Source organism: Canis aureus, chromosome 18, assembly GCF_053574225.1.
Source record: "Canis aureus isolate CA01 chromosome 18, VMU_Caureus_v.1.0, whole genome shotgun sequence".
Lineage (NCBI taxonomy): Eukaryota > Metazoa > Chordata > Mammalia > Carnivora > Canidae > Canis > Canis aureus.
In genome coordinates, this window is record NC_135628.1 from 26,839,902 (window position 1) to 26,859,095 (window position 19,194).

The 19,194-nt window shown below is 37.1% G+C and overlaps 1 protein-coding gene across 2 annotated transcripts in view; it reads left to right on the forward strand.

Annotated features, from left to right (window-relative positions):
• MACC1 (MET transcriptional regulator MACC1) overlaps window positions 1–13,826 on the forward strand; it is a 78,116-nt gene extending 64,290 nt beyond the window's left edge. The window contains exon 6 of one of the 2 annotated variants that reach the window (XM_077856602.1): window positions 13,383–13,826. In XM_077856602.1, coding sequence (XP_077712728.1) covers window positions 13,383–13,433 — 51 coding nt within the window. In that variant the 3' untranslated portion in view covers window positions 13,434–13,826. Of the gene's footprint in view, window positions 1–79; window positions 343–13,382 lie in introns of those variants that run through there. The other variant, XM_077856600.1, reaches the window with a different exon arrangement.
• The last annotated feature ends 5,368 nt before the right edge of the window (window positions 13,827–19,194 follow it).

Below are 19,194 nucleotides of genomic sequence, written 5' to 3' on the forward strand. Positions count from 1 at the left end.
TAGAAGTTGAGAGCTGTGGCTTCTAATCTTTGCCTATTACTTCCTAAGAGACTTTCTTTTTTTTTTTTTTTTTTTTAAGATTGTATTTATTTACTTGAGAGAGAAATCACAGAGCACAGGAGCAGGGGAAGGGGCAGAGAGAGAAGCAGACTTCCAGCTGAGCAGAGAGCCCGACATGGGCTCCATCCCAGGACTCCAGGATCATGACCTGAGCCGAAAGCAGCTGCTTAACTGACTGAGCCACTCGGTGCCCCTCTAAGAGACTTGACTTGTTGTCTAGCCTCTCTGGGCTTCAGTTTTTTCATCCATAAAATAAAGAATTTGAACTAGGTAACCTCTAAAGTTCCCGTTGGGTTTAAATGTCTATGAATATATAATTAGGATATTTCGTGTGTTTTTATTTGTTTTGCTATACAGGAAGAGAATGTGAACTAAGGCTAATAATTTGAACATAATGATCTACGTCAAAATAATGTCCTTTATGTGTGAGGCATAGCACACATAGCATACACACAGGAACATACTAAGCACTTTACAGCACTTTACACTATTACTTACATAACCTAGTGAAATTGTTTTTGCAATATGTACTGTTTTGAATAGTTGAAAACCACCCAACCATTCAAACAGACTAGACAATGGTACATGAGGGTTGCTTAGAAGGGCAGCAGGAGTTTTACGAGTAGTGACCTAAAACACACACACCGCCAAACATTCTCTGGTATCATTGCAAGGCCTTAGACCAGGCAACCTCTCTTGCAGAAGTCTCCAATTTCAGCAGCAGAATCACCTGGAGGACTTTCTGGAACACAGCCTGCTGGGCTCCACCCCCAAATTCCTGATTTAACAGGTCTATGGTGGTAACCAATAATTTGCATTTCTGTTAAGTTCCCCTGTGATATAGATACTGCTGGACCAGGAACCCCACTTTTGAGAACCAGTGAATTAAAATTTCCTTTCTCTGTCTAGAAATAAATTTTTGTTAAGCCAGAAAAACTTGCTCTTAGATAAACAAGTTTTTGTGTCATTCCTTCCGAGAATTAGTTTTTAAATTATAAATTATAAAAAACAAAAATGCAAAAAAAAGTAAATAAATAAAATAAAAAACAAAAATGCTATATATCAGGTGAACTTTTCACAGTGAATCTTATTGATAAAAGCCTTATTATTGGGGAGCCCTGGTGGCACAGCGGTTTGGCGCCGCCTGCAGCCTAGGGTGTGATCTTGGAGACCTGGGATTGAGTCCCACGTCGGGCTCCCTGCGTGGAGCCTGCTTCTCCCTCTACCTGTGTCTCTGCCTCTCTCTGTGTGTGTCTATGAATAAATAAATAAAATCTTTTAAAAAAAAGCTAATTTAAATAATTGAGAACTTTGCATCTCATTTGAACACATTTGAGTAAAAATAGGTTAATAATTTGATATTAATAATTCATAATTTCAGTGTGTTAAGATGATTTTGCAAAATATATGTAATAATGCACTTGTTTCTTTTGAGAAATCCTTGTTTTACTGACCCATCACTTGTTAAACTTTTTGTTGAATTAATTTTCCCTACTGGGAAAAATATTTTTTAATCTGATCAATACAGCTATCTAGATGCATCACTTTCATTGTAGAATTCCAAAATGATTATAGGCACTTGTTAATAGGGTAGCCAGACATTTTCTTTCCTGAATACTTCCACATTTAAAGGGATGGTGATTCTGAGAAGGGTGATGAGCTGGACAAGTTCACTTAAACATTATGTATTGTATTTCACCCTCTACATCATTTTCTTTTTAAGTTGTTTCTTTGGGTAACTAGGAGGGTCTACAACTTTTTTTTTTTTTCTGTTCATAGAAATAATTGAGGCTATCCTGGAAGCAGATTTTTAAAGTTCCTAAAATTTAAGCCTGCATTTGAGCCCTTGGTACATACTGGGACATTTAGCATATCCATATAAGTATGATTAGTACTTAAAATCAAAACAGTCATGATGAAGTTACTGGTCTTATTTAAATTGGTTCTACCAAGCTCAGTCTTTTAAACAGACTTTGGGATTGGTAAGTTTGGTATAATATTAATCTTACACACATTAGATTAAATGGCATAATAGAATTAGCTAACAAACTTCTTAGAAAAATTCATTTTGTGGGAGGAAAATATACTCTTTTACTCCCAGAAAATATGTACTCAGTGCTCACCCAGGCACCTCACATTACAGTGTAAAGAAAGGAAAGTGGAGGGTAGATATGGAAAAGAGTTTGATTATGGTCTAAGGAAAAGAGACTATTAAGGGACAATGGAAACTCTGTCTTCCTCTCTTTGTGTTGGTCTTTTTAAAAATGGAAAGTATCTTCCTTCTTTCTCTTTATCTGCTCAGTAATAACTTACAAATTAACTGCAGCTTGGTCTTCTCCAGGATAGACTTAATACTGCTTCAGTTTGGTATTTAAAGCTACTCAGAAAGTTCAGCTAAAGCAAACCCAGCAGCCCTATGTTAAGATGGTCATTTAGCAGGCTATCAAGAGCTGGTATCAGAAAACCTGTTTCAAACTGGCTTAAGCACCAAGAATTTATTGTCTTTCATATCTGAAAACTCTAGGGCAGTTTCAGGCTTCACTGTATTCAGGGCTTGAAGGATGTGATCAAATTTCTTCTTTCTCCCTCTTCTGTACCTTTGATTACATTGGTTTCATCCTTGGGCTGCACAAAAGCAGCCTTGCCACACTGGGCTATCCTCTCAGGATTCAAGTTGGCTGCAGCACGTCCAGCCAAACATTTCCCATGTTCCACATTCAGTCTGTTTTATCTTTGTAGTGTGTCAACTCAACTAAACCAAACTATGTTCCTCAGAGTTCTCCTCACTAAATATTTCTAGTTAGGGCTGGCCTCAAGAAAAATTTGTGGAATATTTGCAAGGTCACAGTAGAGCAGCAGCCACTGTGACTCTTCAAAGGTGGGTTTGGTTCAGGCCCTACTGCAGACCCTGACTCAGTTTGTTGGAGGGGTGAGGATGGAGGGGCAACTGCCTGGCTTGCAGCTCCAGTTTCCCTATGTTCTCTTTCTTCCCCTTCTCCAAATCGTGGCCAGGTGTGAATGCCAGTCAACAGCGAGAGCCCCGCTTACATGGGTTATGATCAGCAGCCAGGCTGCAGATTTGGAGTCAGAGAGAAACCAGCATGGGTGCTAGTGACCCACAAGCACAGATTCCAGTTGTATCTACTCTTCCCCAGTCCATGTCCATCTTTTCTTTCCTATGGCGTGCGTGATCTATGACTTTCAGGCTCAGCAGCAAGACAGAAGGAACCAGCCAAGACTTTGACCAGTTCTCATACATGTGGAAGGTCAAATCACCATAATAAATCCTTAATGTACATCATTGCTGATGGTTCTGCTTTTCTGAGCAAAACTGATTAATGGGTAGGACAAGAGAGTAATCCCTGATAACCCAAAAGAATGGTCCTTCTGATTGGACCAATTTAAGTGTGGTCATCCCTCAACCAATCACAGAGAACTGTAACCAGTGGTCATTTGATGGGCCAGAACTGTCGGTCACATACTCCTCCTTTGACAGTATATCCAAGGAGTACTGAAATCCTTGATCACCAGGTAAAATCAATTATGTTTTTGAAAATGGAAGGAGACGGCTGTTGGAGAGGCCAACAGCAAAAATGTAAGGTGAGATTAACCTCTGCACTATTTCCTGTAACAGGAAAACTTTCTCCCTCTGGTGTAATTCAAGAAGCTAGTCATCTGAGTCCTTATGAGACTGGGTAATGGGCCTGCTTCTGTAAACTTTTGCACTAAATCAAATGCTAAGTAAATGGAATTTCACCTATAATATCTATCCTCCACATACCACTTTCTAAATTGCTGATAACATGACAGAGCCATCTAAGACCCCATCAAAACTATGCGTTCATTTGACCCAGGAGGTCCAGGGGCGATCTGCCTTCTATTACTCTAATTTCTTACTCTCAAAGTAGGACTCATAACCTAGTAGAAATCTCACCTACTGCCAGGAAGAAGCTGAATGGGAGGGAGGGATAAAGGAGTTCCCAGAATAACAGATTGATAAAATTATAAAGTTAGAATCGAATGGTATTACCTACCAGTGAAAAACAGCATGGCAAAATCTTTTTAATATACTCTGAATCCAATTATGAAAGCAAGCCCAAGATCAGTGGTATTTCTTTTTTTTAAATTATTTTTTAAAGACTTTATTTATTTATTCACGAGAGACACGTTGGGGTTGGGGAAAGACAGAGACACAGGCAGAAGCAGGCTCCATGCAGGAAGCCCGACATGGGACTCGATCCTGGGTCTCCAGGATCAGGCCCTGGGCCGAAGGCAGGTACTCAACCGCTGAGCCACCCAGGGATCCCCCTCAAGATCAGTGGTATTTTTATCTTTCTCAGCCATCTGATGTTTCACTGAAGACTTTTATCTCCTCTTTTGGATCAATAGTAATTTCTAAATGTTGCCCAAGGGGAAAGTAGAACAGCAATATGAACAAGGTGAATTAGATGATTCCAAGACATCAGTGAAAAATAGGGTCAACTGAAAGAAATACACTGACAAAAGTGGTGTGTTTGCTTGTTTGTTCTACATACATAATAGCTTTCTAAGATATAATGCACACGATCATACAGTTCACCCTGTCCATTTTTAGGAACCCATAAACATTTTCTTTCTTGATATATAGTTCCTGTTTAAAATGTGTTCAGTTATATTCCAAATTTGCTCTGTATGGAGAGATTCTCTTTAGGAGAGAATATTGTTCTTTTTGTTTTTGTTTTTTGTTTTTCAGGGTGGAGTGGAATACTGTGGGTTGTGGCAAAATAAGAGATTAGCAGTCAAGGTTATTTGTGAGAAGACTAGGAGAGAGGACTTGATGTTATATCCCTAAAGCCATTTGTAAGGGGTTTCACTGATAGTTTGGAAGAAAAAAAAAATCTAAAACCCTCCTTTCACAGTCTTGGATGGAGAAACTTTGTATTTCCATTTTGATTGCTGGGAAGATTACTGTGTACTTAGGGATGAACTTGTTTCCATGTGAGAGCTGCAAATGCACTGCAAGTAATCAATCCACCCGCCCTGGGTTCCTGCCTCAAGCAAGGTTCTAAATCTATCTTTAATGAGAGCTCCATTTTGACCACTTAGTATATTCTGTGTTTACCTACTAGAAAACTATATTAATTTGCTAGCACTGCCATAACAAAGTACCACAGACTGTGTGGCTTAAACAATAGACATTTATTTTCTGACAATTCTGGAGGCGAGAAGTCCAAGATCAAAGTTTTGGCACCATTGGTTTCTTCTAGGACCATGAAGGAAGGATCTGTTTCAGACCTCACTTCTGACTTAGAGATGATTATCTTCTTCTTATGTCTTCACAGGGTTTTACCTTGGTGCCTGTGTCTGTGTCCTAATCTCTTCTTTTAAGGACATAAATCATATAAGATTGAGGCCTATCCTAGTGACCACATTTTAATTTACCTCTGAAAGTCCTTATCACCAAATACAATCACACTGTCAGCTACTGAAGTTTAGGACTTCAACATAAGTATTTAGGAGGCACAGTTCATAACAAAAATGATTTGGTCAATTTTTGTCTTTTTATTTGCTAAAATCAACTACTTTGTTTAAATGCATTTTTGTCTTTACATTTTTTTTAAGTTTTTTATTTTAATTCCAATATAGGTAACAGTGTGATATTAGTTTCAGATGTACACTGTAATGATTCAACTATTCTATACGTTACTCAGTATACATCATGACTAAAATACTCTTAATCCCCTTTACCCATTTAACCCATCCCCCCAACCCACCTCTCCTCTGGTAACCACTAGTTTGTTCTCTAGAGTTAAGAGTCCATTTCTTGGTTTCTCTCTCTCTTTTTTTCCCTTTATTTATTTGTTTGGTTTCTTAAATTCCACATATGAGTAAAATTATATAGTATTTGTCTTTCTCTGACTGACTTATTTTGCCTAGCATTATACTCTCTAGCTCCATCTATGTTTTTGCAAATGCCAAGATTTCATTCTTGTTATGCCTGAATAATATTCCATTATATATACATCACATCTTTTTTATCCATTCATCTGTTGTTGGACAATTGGTTCGTTCCATTATTTGCCTATTGTAAAAAATTCTGCTATAAACATAGATGTGCATATATCCTTTTGAATTAGTGTTTAGTATTCTGAGTAAATATTCACGAGTGCAATTACTAGATCGTAGGGTAAGTCTATTTTTAATTCCTGCAAAACGTCTACACTGTTTTCTCCAGTGGCTGTGCCAGTTTGCATTCCCATGAACAGTGTAAGAGAAGCCCTTTTTCTCCATATCCTCATGAACATTTTTTGTTTCTTGTGTTTTTTATTTTAGCAATTCTGACAGATGTGAAGTAATATCTCCTTATAGTTTGGATTTGCATTTCCCTGATGATGAATGATGTTGAGTGTCTTTTCGTGTGTCTGTTGGCTATCTGGATGTCTTTGGAGAAATGTCTGTTCATGTCTTCTGCCGTTTTTAATTAGATTATTTGTTTTTTGGGTGTCCAGTATATTTTGGATACTAGTTTTTTATTGGATATGTCATTTGCAGTCAGTAGGTTGTCTGTTAGTTTTGTTATTGTTTCCTTCTCTGTGCAGAAGTTTTTATTTTGATAATAGTCCCAAAAGTTGATTTTTGCTTTTATTTCTCCTGGCTCAGGAGACATATCTAGGAAAATGTTGCTGTGGCCAATTTCAGAGAAATTACTACCTGGTGTCTCATCTAGGGTTTTTATAGCTTCAGGTCTCACATTCAGGTCTTTAATACATTTTGAGTTTACTTTTTGTATGGTATAAGAAAGTGGTACAGTGTCATTTTTTTTTTTCAGATAGCTCTCCAGTTTTCCCAGCACTATTTATTGAAGAGACTGTCTTTCCCATTGCATATTTTTACCTCTTTTGCTGAAGATTTCTTGACCATATATAATCTTGGGTTTCTTTTTGGGCTTTCTATCCTTCTCCATTGATCTAATTTCTATACTGTTTTGATTACCACAGCTTTGTAATATAACTTGTAGTCTGGAATTATGATACCTCCAGTCTTATTTTTCTTTTCCAAGATTGTTTTGGCTATTTGGAGTCTTTTGTGGTTCCATACAAATGTTAGAATTGTTAGTTCTGTGAAAAATGCTCTTGGTATTTTGATAGGGATTGCATTAAATCTGTAGATTTATTTGGGTAGTATGGACATTTTAACAATATTTATTCTTCCAATCCATGAACATGGACTATCTTTCCATTTGTTTGTGTCATCTTCATTTTCTTTTATTCGTTTTTTATAATTTTGAGTACAGGTCTTTCACCTCTTTAGTTAAGTTTATTCCTAGGCATTTTATTATTTTAGATACACTTGTAAATGGGATTGTTTTCTTAATTTCTATTTCTATTGCCTCATTATTAGTGTATAGAAATGCAATGGATTTTTGTACATTGATTTTATATCCTGTAAATTTACTGAGTTCATTTATCAGTTAACAGATTTTGGGTGGAGTCTTCATGGTTTTCTATATATAGTGTCATGTCATCTGCAAATAGTGAGTTTTACTTCTTCCTTACCAATTTGGATGCCTTTTATTCCTCTTTCCTCTCTGATTTCTGTTGCTAGTACTTCCAGTACTATATTGAATAAAAGTGGTGAGAGTGGACATCCTTGTGTTGTTCCTGAACTTAGAGGAAAAATTCTCAGCTTCTCTCCATTGAGTATGATGTTCACATGGGTTTTTCATATAAGGACTTTATTATGTTAAGGTATGTTCTCTCTAAACCTGCTTTGTTTAGGATTTTTTCATGAATGAATGTTATACTTTGTCAAATGCTTTTTCTGAATCTATTAAAATGATCATATGTCTTTTCCCTTTTTGATGAGATATATGACATTGATTGATTTGCAGATATTGAAAAACCCTGTATCCCAGGAATAAATCCCTCTTGATCATGGTGAATGATTTTTTTAATTTATTGTTGGATTCAGTTTGCTAATGTTTTGTTGAGGATTTTTGCATCTATGGTCATCAGAGATATTGGCCTGTGGTTCTCTTTTCTTATATTGCCTTTATTTGGTTTTGGCATCAGGGTAGTGTTGGCCTTATAGAATGAATTTGAAAGTTTTCCTCCCTCTTCTATTTTTTGGACTAGTTTGAGAAGAATAAGTATTAATTAATTAATTAGTTGAAATCAATTCTTTAAATGTTTGGTAGGATTAGCCTTGAAGCCATCTGGTCCTGGACTTTTGTCTGATGGGAGTTTTTTGATTACTGATTCAATTTCATTGCTGATAGTCATTCTGTTCAAATTTTCTATTTCTTCCTGATTCAGTTTTTGGAGGTTATATGTTTCTAGTAACATCTAGGTTGTCCTAGATTGTCTGGGAACTTCTAGGTTGTTCAATTTGTTGGCATATAATTTTTCAGAATATTCTCTTATAATCCATTGTATTTCTATGATGTCAGTTATTTCTCCTGTTATACTTCTGATTTTATTTGGATCCTCTCTCTCTCTCTCTCTTTCTTTCTCTTTTGATGAGTGTAGCTAAATATTTATCACTTCTGTTGATCTTTTCAAAGAACCCACTCCTGTTTTTCATTGATCTGTTCTATTGCTTTTTTAATTTATGTTTTGTTTATTTCTGCTCTAATCTTTATGTTTCTTTCTATTACTGGTTTTAGTTTTTTGTCTTTTTTTTTTTTTTTAGCTCTTTTACATGTAAGGTTAGGCTGCTTATTTGACATCTTTCTTGCTTCTTCAGATAGGCTTGTATTGCTATAAGCTTCCATCCTTAGAACAGCTTTTGCTGCATCCCAAAGATTTTGGATATTGTGTTTTCATTTTCATTTGTCTCCATGTATTTTTTTATTTCCTCATTGATTGCTTGGTTTGCCCATTCATAGTTTAGTAGCCTGTTATTTAATATCCACATATTTGTGCTCTTTCCAATTTTTTTCCTTGTGGTTGATTTGTAGTTTCATAGCATTGTGGTCAGAAAAGATTCATGGAGTGACTTTAATCTTTTTGAGTTTGTTGAAATTTGTTTTGTGGACTAACATGTGATCTGTTCTGGAGAATGTTACATGTACACTTGAAAAGAATATGTGTTATGCTGTTGTTAGATGGAACATTCTGATTATATCTGTTAAATCTATCAATGTGTCATTCAAAGCCATTGTTTCCTTGTTGCTTTTCTGTTTGGATAATCTATCCATTGATGTAAGTGAAGTGTTAAAGTTCCTTTCTATTATTGTACTATTGTTGATTACTTCCTTATATTCGTTGTTAGCTGATTTAAGTATCTGGATGCTCCCATATTGAGTGCATATGTGTTAATAATTGTTAGATCTTCTTGTTGAATTGACGCCTTAATGATTATATAGTGTCTGTCTTTGTCTATTGTTACAGTCTTTGTTTAAAGTTTATTTTGTCCAATATAAGTATTGTTACTACAGATTTCTTTTCACATCCATTTGCATAATAAATTGCTGTCCATCCCTTCACTTTCAACCTGCATGTGTCCTTAGTTCTGAAATGAGCCTCTTGTAGGTACTATATAGATGGGTCTTATTTTGTTTCGTTTCGTTTAATCCATTCTGTCATCCTGTATCTTTTAATTGGAGCATTTAATCATTTATATTCAAAGTAATTATGTATTTTTTGCTATATTGTTACTAGTTACTTGTTTTATAGTTGTTTTTCTCCATCACTTTCTTCTCTTGCTATCTTCTCTCACAATTAGTTAGCTTTCTTTAGTGATATACTTGGATTCCTTTCTCTTTATTTTTCACATATCTATTACTAGTTTTTGATTTGTGGTTATCATTCAGTTTGTGTATAACATCTTCTGCATATAGCAGTCTATAAATATAAATTATATATAAATTTATATAAATTATATATATTATTTATAAATTATAAATAAATTGATGGTCACTTATGTTTGAATCCATTCTTTACTCCTCTCCTCCCACATTTTAGGTATATGGTGTCATACTTCACATCCATTTACCTTGTGAATCCCTTGACTGATTTTTACACAAATACTGGTTTTTACTGATTTTGTGCCTTCTACTTTTCTCAATCTTGCTTATGGTATTTTCTTTCTATTTCTTTTTAAAGATTTTATTTATTCACGAGACACACACACACACACACACACAGAGGCAGAGACACAGGCACAGGGAGAAGCAGGCTCCATGCAGGGAACCCTATGTGGGACTTGATCCTGGGACTCCAGGATCACACCTTGGGCCGAAGGCAGGTGCTAAATCACTGAGCCATCCAGGGATCCCACTTTTCTTTCTATTAACTGAGTACTCTTTAATATTTTTGTAGGGCTGGTTTAGTGGTCATGAATATCTTTAACTTTTTCATTTGGGATACTATTTATCTCTCTTTCTCTATTGAATGATGACCTTGCTGGATAAAGTATTCTTGGCTGCAGATATTTTCCTTTTAGCACTTTGACTATATCATGCTACTGTCTTCTGGCCTGTTCAGTTTCTTCAGGAAAATCAGTAGATAGCTTTATGGAGCCTCCCTTCTATGCAACCACTTTAAAACTTCTCTCTTTATCATTGTTTTTTGTCATCTTAATTACTGTATGTCTTGGTGTGCACTTCCTTGGATTAATGTCATTGGGGGATCACTGGGCCTCCTGGCTCTGGATTTCTCTTGTACAGATTTGAGAAGTTTTCAGCTGTTATTTCTTGAAATAAATTTTCTGCCCTCTTTTCTTTTTCTTCTCCTTCTGAGATCCCTATAATGGTAGGTGTTATTATAGTTGATGGTGTTGCTGAGTTCCTCAGGTGTATTCTCATTTTGCCTAATTTTTTATCTCATCTGCTCAGCTTAATTACTTTCTGTTGCTCTGTCCTCTGTATCACTGATTTGTTTTGTTTGTTTTTTTTTACTTTGTCTAGTCTTCTATATATTCCATCTAGTGTATTTTTAATTTCATTTATTGTATTCGTCTCTGATTGGCTCTTTTTTATCTCATTATTAAATGTCTCATTGATGTCCTCCTCTCTTTTCTCAAGTCCAGTGAATATCTTTATGATCATTATTTTAAATTCTCTATTGGAGAATTTACTCATTAATACATAGATTTGTTTAATGTATTTTAACGTAAATTTGTAAATTACTTATTAATTAATAAACATTAATTAATATTAATAAGAATATTACTTATCTCCATTTCTCTTTGGTCTTTTGCTGTGATTTTGTCCTGTTCTTTTATTTGGGACATATTCCTCTGTTTCCTTATTTTGTCTAATTCTCTATGTCTATTTCTCTGTGTTAGAAAAGACAGCTATGTCTCCTGCTTTTGAAAGTAACGGCCTTATGAAAAAGAGGTCCTGTAGTGCTCTGCTGTGCAGCATCCCTGTTCACCAGAACCTAGTGCTTTAAGGGTGTCTCCTATGAGTGTTGCATACATCCTGCTATTGTGGCTAAGCCACTTTTTCCTTCAGTCCAATCTTCTGCAATGACTCTTTTTGCCTGTTGTGGGCGATGTTTGGCCTCTGCAGTGTTAGTGGGCTAGTCTGGGGACTCCTTGGGTTTGAATTGAGTCAGACCAGGCACTTGTCAGACATGCAGTTGCACCAAATGGCAAGTTGCTTTCCCTGTATTGTCCCCTGTGCAGCTTCTGTTGGTGGGTGGGGCCTGAAGTCAGACCAGTTGTCTGCCTCCAGCTTATTCCTGGGGCCTCCATCTATCTCACTTGTGCATGTGGCTATCTTTCTGTCTGTCTATGGAGGAGTCATGTTGGAGTGGTGGTGCCCACTGTATAGGGTTGATTGCACACTGTGAAGCCTGTGATATCTGGCTTTGATCAAGAGCATATTGTAGAGGGCAGATCCAATGAAGCACAGTGGGGGAGATGAGGTCTGCAGCCTGTTAGCAGTGCTAGCAAGCTTTGTGTGTGTCCCAGATCCTCTGTGTGAGGGGCCCTATAGAGCCAGGATTGAGGTAGCCAGGATTGAGCACATCAGGGTGGGGTAGCAGGGTGGCAGTGCTAATAAGCTTTGAGTGGGGCAGCTCCTTTGTGTGAAGGGTCCTGCAGCACTGAGACTGAGGCATACTGCCCAGAGGGGTGGATTAGTAGAAGCACAGCATGGGAAAGGGGTGTGAGGTGACAGCACTAGCAAGTTAGGTATCAGGTCCAGCAAGTGATCGCATGTTTATGCTGGCGGGAGTGTGGGGAAGAGGGAAATAGAGCTTGTCAGTTCCTTTGTTCCTGAGGAGTTCCTCAGAGATTTCTGTCCCTCTGGACAAACTCAGAAATTAATAAATAAATTTCCCTACCATATATTCCAGATGCCTTCAAACTGGTGCTTCTATGTCACAGACTGTCATGCTCTCTTTTTAAGGGTGGGGGCTCTGTTTTCTCTCACTTTCCCACTCTCCTCAAGCTGAGCTGCTGATTCTTTTAAATTCTAAGTTGTAAGTCTCTCTAGCTTAAGAACTTCTAAAATACAGCCTCTCTGGTATTTCAAACCTGAATGTTATGGAGTTTGTCTTCCCCATAGGGGCTCCCTGTTGTGGGTGTCGGTTTCTCTCCCCTCTCAGTGCCCCTGGCATTCCTTCCTCCTGTGGACAGTCTTGGGAGTTTAGTTCCCGACCATATCTCTGCCCTTCCTACCCTTTCATGTGGCCTCTTCTCTACATCTGATTGTGGAGTTTATTCTACCTGTCTTTGGGTCATGTTCTAGGTTGTTTACACTGATATGACTGTTATCTAGTTGTATCTGTCAGACAAGGTGAGCCTAGAGTCCTCTTAATATGCCATCTTCCCCCAGAACCTTCTCAAATGCATTTTATTTTATATTATTTTTTTAATTTTTCATTTTTTAAAAGATTTATTTATTTATTTATTTATTTATTTATTTATTTATTTATTTATGATAGACACACACACACACACACAGAGAGAGAGAGAGAGAGAGATGCAGAGACACAGGCAGAGGGAGAAGCAGGCTCCATGCCGGGAGCCGGACGGGGACTCAATCCCGGGACTCCAGGATCACGCCCTGGGCCAAAGGCAGGCGCCAAACCACTGAGCCACCCAAGGATCCTCTCAAGTGCATTTTAAACAATTCTGCAATGATCTTTTTTTTTTTAAATTTTTTAAATTTTATTTATTTATTTATGATAGTCACACACAGAGAGAGAGAGAGGCAGAGACACAGGCAGAGGGAGAAGCCCGCTCCATGCACCGGGAGCCCGACGCGGGACTCGATCCCGGGTCTCCAGGATCGCTCCCTGGGGCAAAGGCAAGCGCTAAACCGCTGCACCACCCAGGGATCCTCTGCAATGATCTTTTAAAAATTATGCTTCCTCATTTCTCTATTACAGATAAACCATCGATATTTGAGAAAGGATTGGTTGTCTAGAGCCACAGAATGAATGGAATTGTAAGGAGATGTCAGACCCTTTAAAAAACAAAGCTGGAAATGTGAAACTCTCACTGAGAGGTTTTTGTTTTTTGTTTTTTGTTTTTTGTTTTGACAGCAACATGTTTATTTTATCATCCATCTGAGGATATAAACACAAAATACTTCTTAAGTAAAATATGAAAACATCAGGCAATTCCTAGACTACTACTACAAATGTAGTCTTCACCTACAGTAAATAACTAAGCCAGTCAATCATTTTGGTCTTCATCCCAGTCTTCCTTCCCACTTGGAGGTTTGGGCCCACCAGCTGGTTTTGCCATGATGACCTGATCCACTCTAAGGACAGTGATGGCAGCATTCGTAGCCAGCTTGATAGCCCAGTATTTTCCCAAGTAAGTGTCTAAATACCAGCTTCCAACATGTCCTTTACAGCAGGAACTTCAGCCTTAATATCTAATCCAACGTTCTTATTTCCTTCTTGATGTACTGCATAGAGTTTAGGCAAGATATAGCATCTAACTCTGCTTAATAGAGCTAATGAAAAATATTGGTGTGGATAATACATATTTGTAGAAAATTTCCCTTGGGTTTCCTTTGTTGTCACTAAAGGTTCTGAATGCTGCAGATAAAATATGTTCTTTTGACAGGTGGGGAATATGAAGACAGTCTAAGAACTGACTAAGTGTCATGGGTGGGGACTATCATATAAATCTGGACTCTTTTATTTATTTGTTTATTTTTGTGTGTGAACGTGGAAATGCCTGGGAAGGCAAATGTCTCTTATTGCGCAAACAAAAATAATAGAAGGCTTAGATCACCCAGAAAGTACACTGAACAAATCTGGGAAATTTGTCTTGAAGAGTGTGGTGGGTGGGGAAGAAAGACAGGATATGCTGGACTCCTGAGGGGGCCAGATAGATCATTTCAAACAGGGATTTGAGAGGAAGTAGAAAAAAATCTCCAACTGGGAACTGCAATTTGAGAGAGAGGGTAAAAAAGTGTTCCCCAGTTATCATTTTTGAGTTCTTCCAGTGTGGTTAGGATAAACAACTTTCCCAGTTTGCCAAGGACTGAAGGGTTTCCTGAGGTTTGGGATTTTCATTGTTGAAACTAGGAAAGTCCCAGATAAACTGAGACAGTTGGTCATCCCAGGTGCAAAACACTGAAAGTCACTGATAAAAATAAAGTAGCAACTAGGAAGGAGAACACTTTGAAATCATTGTCTGGCATTTCGTACAACCTCGAGTAACTAAAGTAGTTAAACCCATGTTAATGAAGGGACATGGGCTATTTTAAGTGAAGGGAGTCATGAGAAGTAGCAAGAAGGTGTAAGACAGGCTGTTTTGTGAAAAAGAGAAAGTTTAAAGCAAATACAAGGTGCAAAAGTTGATGAGGAGAGAGATTGAAAGCAAATCTTGCTAATTAAAATTTTGGCTGAGGACCAGGCCTGATAAAACTCATGCCACGCTGATATGAATAATCTTTGTAAGTATATCTATCTGTACGTTTATTGCTTGAATACCAATTTTCCTGATTACAAAACACTGAATTATTAACTTAATTCAGTCAAAAGAGTATGTAGTAGTCAAGCTAGTTGTGACTTTCCTGGCAGATTTATGGAAAGAATATTTGCTAAAATGGTTATTGTGATTTGTGAAGACCAATGTTAGGTGTACTCATCTGCACATTAAACTTAAAACATAGAGAAGGTGTGAAAAGCTTTTAAATATCTAAATATGATTTTTGCAGAGTCTTTGGAAATCTTTCTCAGGGTTACCTAGAACATAACAGTGACTTAATTTGGATGCAGTTATCAACCAGCCTATCAACTAGGGTTTAAGGATCACCGATTTGTGCCAAGTTTGGCATCATATGTATGAACAATGATCCAAATAAATGTAAATGGGAATTGATTAATTATGCGATTCTAGTCAATGCTAGGCTCCTCTGATTTTTTTTCTTTCTTTTCTTCTTCATCCTCACCTTTATCCTCCTCTTCTTTTCCCTCTTCTTTTTTCTCATTGGCAAGAATGGAATTATACCTATTATCCTCAAAACAAGACATGAAGTAACTGTTTCTGAGAAAACGATATTCATTGTCTACCATGTCTATAGCACTATGCATAGCATGAGGCATAAATATAGGAAATTTTTTCATTACTATATCATCTTCTACCTAAGATGGCAGAGTTAAGCATGTAAACAAATCATTATAAACATGGCAGAAAAAAATAATTGGTCAGAGGTTGAATTCACATGTAGAAAGTTCTTGAATGGATGCTTATTATCTTAAAGGACTTACAAAACATATTAAAGATGAAAGGTAGTGATATCTGTTGTCACTAGTATTGCAATTCAGTCCTGTTGCTTCCCCTGTGGTTTCGTGGCAAACAGCACACATGCCTGTGTTAACATAAGTTTTATTTTGTATATTTACATTTAGCTAGATTCAAAGCTCATTTGACAGTTAATTTCAACTGTTGCACACAGTAAAAATAGTGGACTTGAAGACTCTTCTTCTGTCTGGACTACGTACTTCTTAAATTCCATTTTTCTACGTCCTGGGAATGCAGAGTAAGTACAATCGACCAGTCTCCTGCCTTCCCAGCCTTATTTGTATATTGATAGTGTCTGTATTATTTAGGAGCAAAAAAAAACACCTTCAAATGGAAAGTTTCTAAAATCTTACACAAGGTTCTTTATTAAATATTACAGTGACAACTACATTAATGCACTCCTTGATTCCTTAGGGGCAAAGGGCACTTGGAACACAACGTTTAAAGCTCTGAGTAAATTCAGGAATCTATCAGTAAGTCCTGACTCAACAGAATTAACTCAAGTTTACGGGCAGGGCTCTTACATTAATAAAGGAGATTGTATTTCCAAAACATTCCACTGTTTAAAAAAGTCTTAGAAAAGCTACAATCCTGACTAAACAGTGCTTAAGTAGAAATAATTCTGTAACAAAGTACTTTGTACAGGAAATAGGCCTTGAGAAAGGTCTAGTTATAATAACTGTGAAGATGTGGCTTTGACAGTTGTTCCTCTGTTTAGGAAAAAAAAGTAAACATTTTAATAATTGGGGTTTAAATATAAATACTTTCTAGATATTGAATAAAGTAATTGGAAAGAATCCCTGGAACAAGAGGCTTGATATATCTCTCTAAAACACTCTACCAAATGAAATTGTAGACTATCAAAGCACATCTGTGAAAGGATTATCTAAAGTTATATAATATGTAGGAATAGATATAATCACATGATGTTTCTGGATTAATATCATGAGTGATTGGATAAACTCATTGGTGAAACAATTTGAGTGACTATCAGTCACATTCATTTTGGGTATAATTATCAGAATCAGTGGACCCAGCAAATATATAGTAACTCATTGGAAATACAGTACATAGGTCAAAAAATCTTACAATTAAAAGAAACCCACTGTATGATCATCCAGATTCTGTTTCAACAGACAATTCCTGAAAAACTCATCACTCAAAAGGTAGGTCATTCTACTTTCAATCAATTTCTCCTTTTATGAATAAAGTCTGTCTATGCGTAAGCACAAAGCTACCTTTTGAATCTCATAACTGATCTCATTCATTAGTTCATTTACCATTTAATAAGTATTGATTGAGTACCAGGGATATAATGATAAATGAGACATATTTTCTGCTCTCATGGATCTGGCAGTCAGTGGGAAAAGCCTATTCCACCAGCACCATTCTATATTTAGCTCTTTCAGACATGTAAGACAACTAACACTTTCTCAACTTTAACACATTTCCTCATTAGGCTACATGTCCATTAGTGTACCTCATTTTAAATAAAGAAATTCCAGATTCTTCACTGCATTTGTCACTTTTACTGTGGTTTGCCCATGCTCTTTTTCACATATTTGCCCAGTACTAAACCCCTTTCTTGGGGAGGTAAGTTTAGAATATAATGATCTGTTCATTTATTTAGAACACTTATTTAGCACCTGTCATGTGTCAGGCAAATGTGAATATGGCCATAATTTCTGCCTTCAAGAAGTTCATGTTCTAGAAGAAATTCCAGAATGCACGAACAGCTGCTACTCTAACACAGTCCCATTAATTCTGTCTGTGCTCTGCTGATAAGGAAATAGGTGTTCAGAGGCTTATGACTTGTCTCGTGTTAGATTAAGGAATTATGGCTCCAGATCCAGGCCCAAATACAGCAAAATTCACTGAGCTAAGCCAGTAATCTGCAACTGAAGACCTGAGAAATAATGCAAGCTACAAAGTAATCAGTTTCTTTATATGTAAAATAGAACATCAGCCTCTGCAGGGCTGGAGTAAGTTGTAGAAAACCAGTAGATCTCTAGTCAGTATTAATTTGAAAATAGAAAAGTATATACACATATTTTTAAGAATTATAAGAGTCAAATAGTCTTACATGTTGTCATTATTAACTTTTTTTAAAAGATTTTATTTATTTATTCGTGAGAGAGAGAAAGAGGCAGAGACACAGGCAGAGGGAGAAGCAGGCTCCATGGAAGGAGCCCAACATGGGACTCGATCCCAGGACCCCAGGATCACACCCTGGGCCGAAGGCAGGCACTAAACCACTGAGCCACTCCGGGATCCCCATTAATTAACTTTTTTTTTTTGGTTTGTTTCCTGATCTTCCTCTCAAGTAATGACAGCTTCTGAACCTGTAAACAAAGCCTGATAGTGGCAGCTTGGATACAAATGTCTCTTCTCCTTTCTTTTAGTCTCTTGGAATGAGAGGAGGTTTCCTGCCCATTTTCTGTGTTAAGGCTTTTTATTTTGAGATTACATACTTGTGATACAAAGAGAGCTAGTGAGCAAAGTGGCTAAAGTCATTTGTTTGCTCATACACTTAATCATATTATTTCACTTATTCATTAAATTTTAAAAAATGGATATAGAACCTGGTTCATATTTGGAACTCAGTTAACTTTTGTGGAGTGAATGAATGAATGGATGACAACCTACTTGACCAACCCTCGGTAGATTAAGATTCACCCACTTAATGGACAGGAACAGGATTTGGTTTCTTGTAGCCTCGTGAAGCTTTAAGTCTGTGATGGAGAAATGCTACCAACAGTGTCAGGGATATTGCAAAGAGTACCTGTCCAATGGGGAATGGGTGGCTATAATGACTTAATCCTGTGCTTCTCAAGTAACTAGCAGACTTGCTAAAGTCTTATTGTGTTATGCCCCTAAAAAAGCCAGGGCTTGCAGGAATATATTTGATTAAGTTTAATGTACCATTAGGCCTTTTTAATGATCATTTTAAAGATGCCTTGTTATTGCTGCATTACATTAGGTATCGATACTGATTCATTTGTACCTGTGCCTTACTTATTTTTAAATATTGTAGATATCACTCCTGCCACCATGAGATCAGCTTTCAGCTCAGACATCATTTATAAATGGCTCTTCCCGTCAGGGGTTTACAATGATCGTCTAGTCCTCCCAACATGATGGAGAATAAGGCATACGTGCTTGGATTGGTGAGCAGTATCGCAGAGTTGAAAAAATGTAGGTGTCATTTCCAAGGCAATAAATATATAGGTAGAGAAAGTTTTATTTTTTTTCATTTTTAAAGATTTTATTTATTTATTCATGAGACACACACACAGAGAGACAGAGACATAAGCAGAGGGAGAAGCAGACCCCCTGTAGGGAGCCTGATGTGGGACTCTATGCCAGGACCCCAAGATCACGACCTGAGCCAAAGGCAGACTCTCAACCACTGAGCCACCCAAGTGCCCCAGTAGT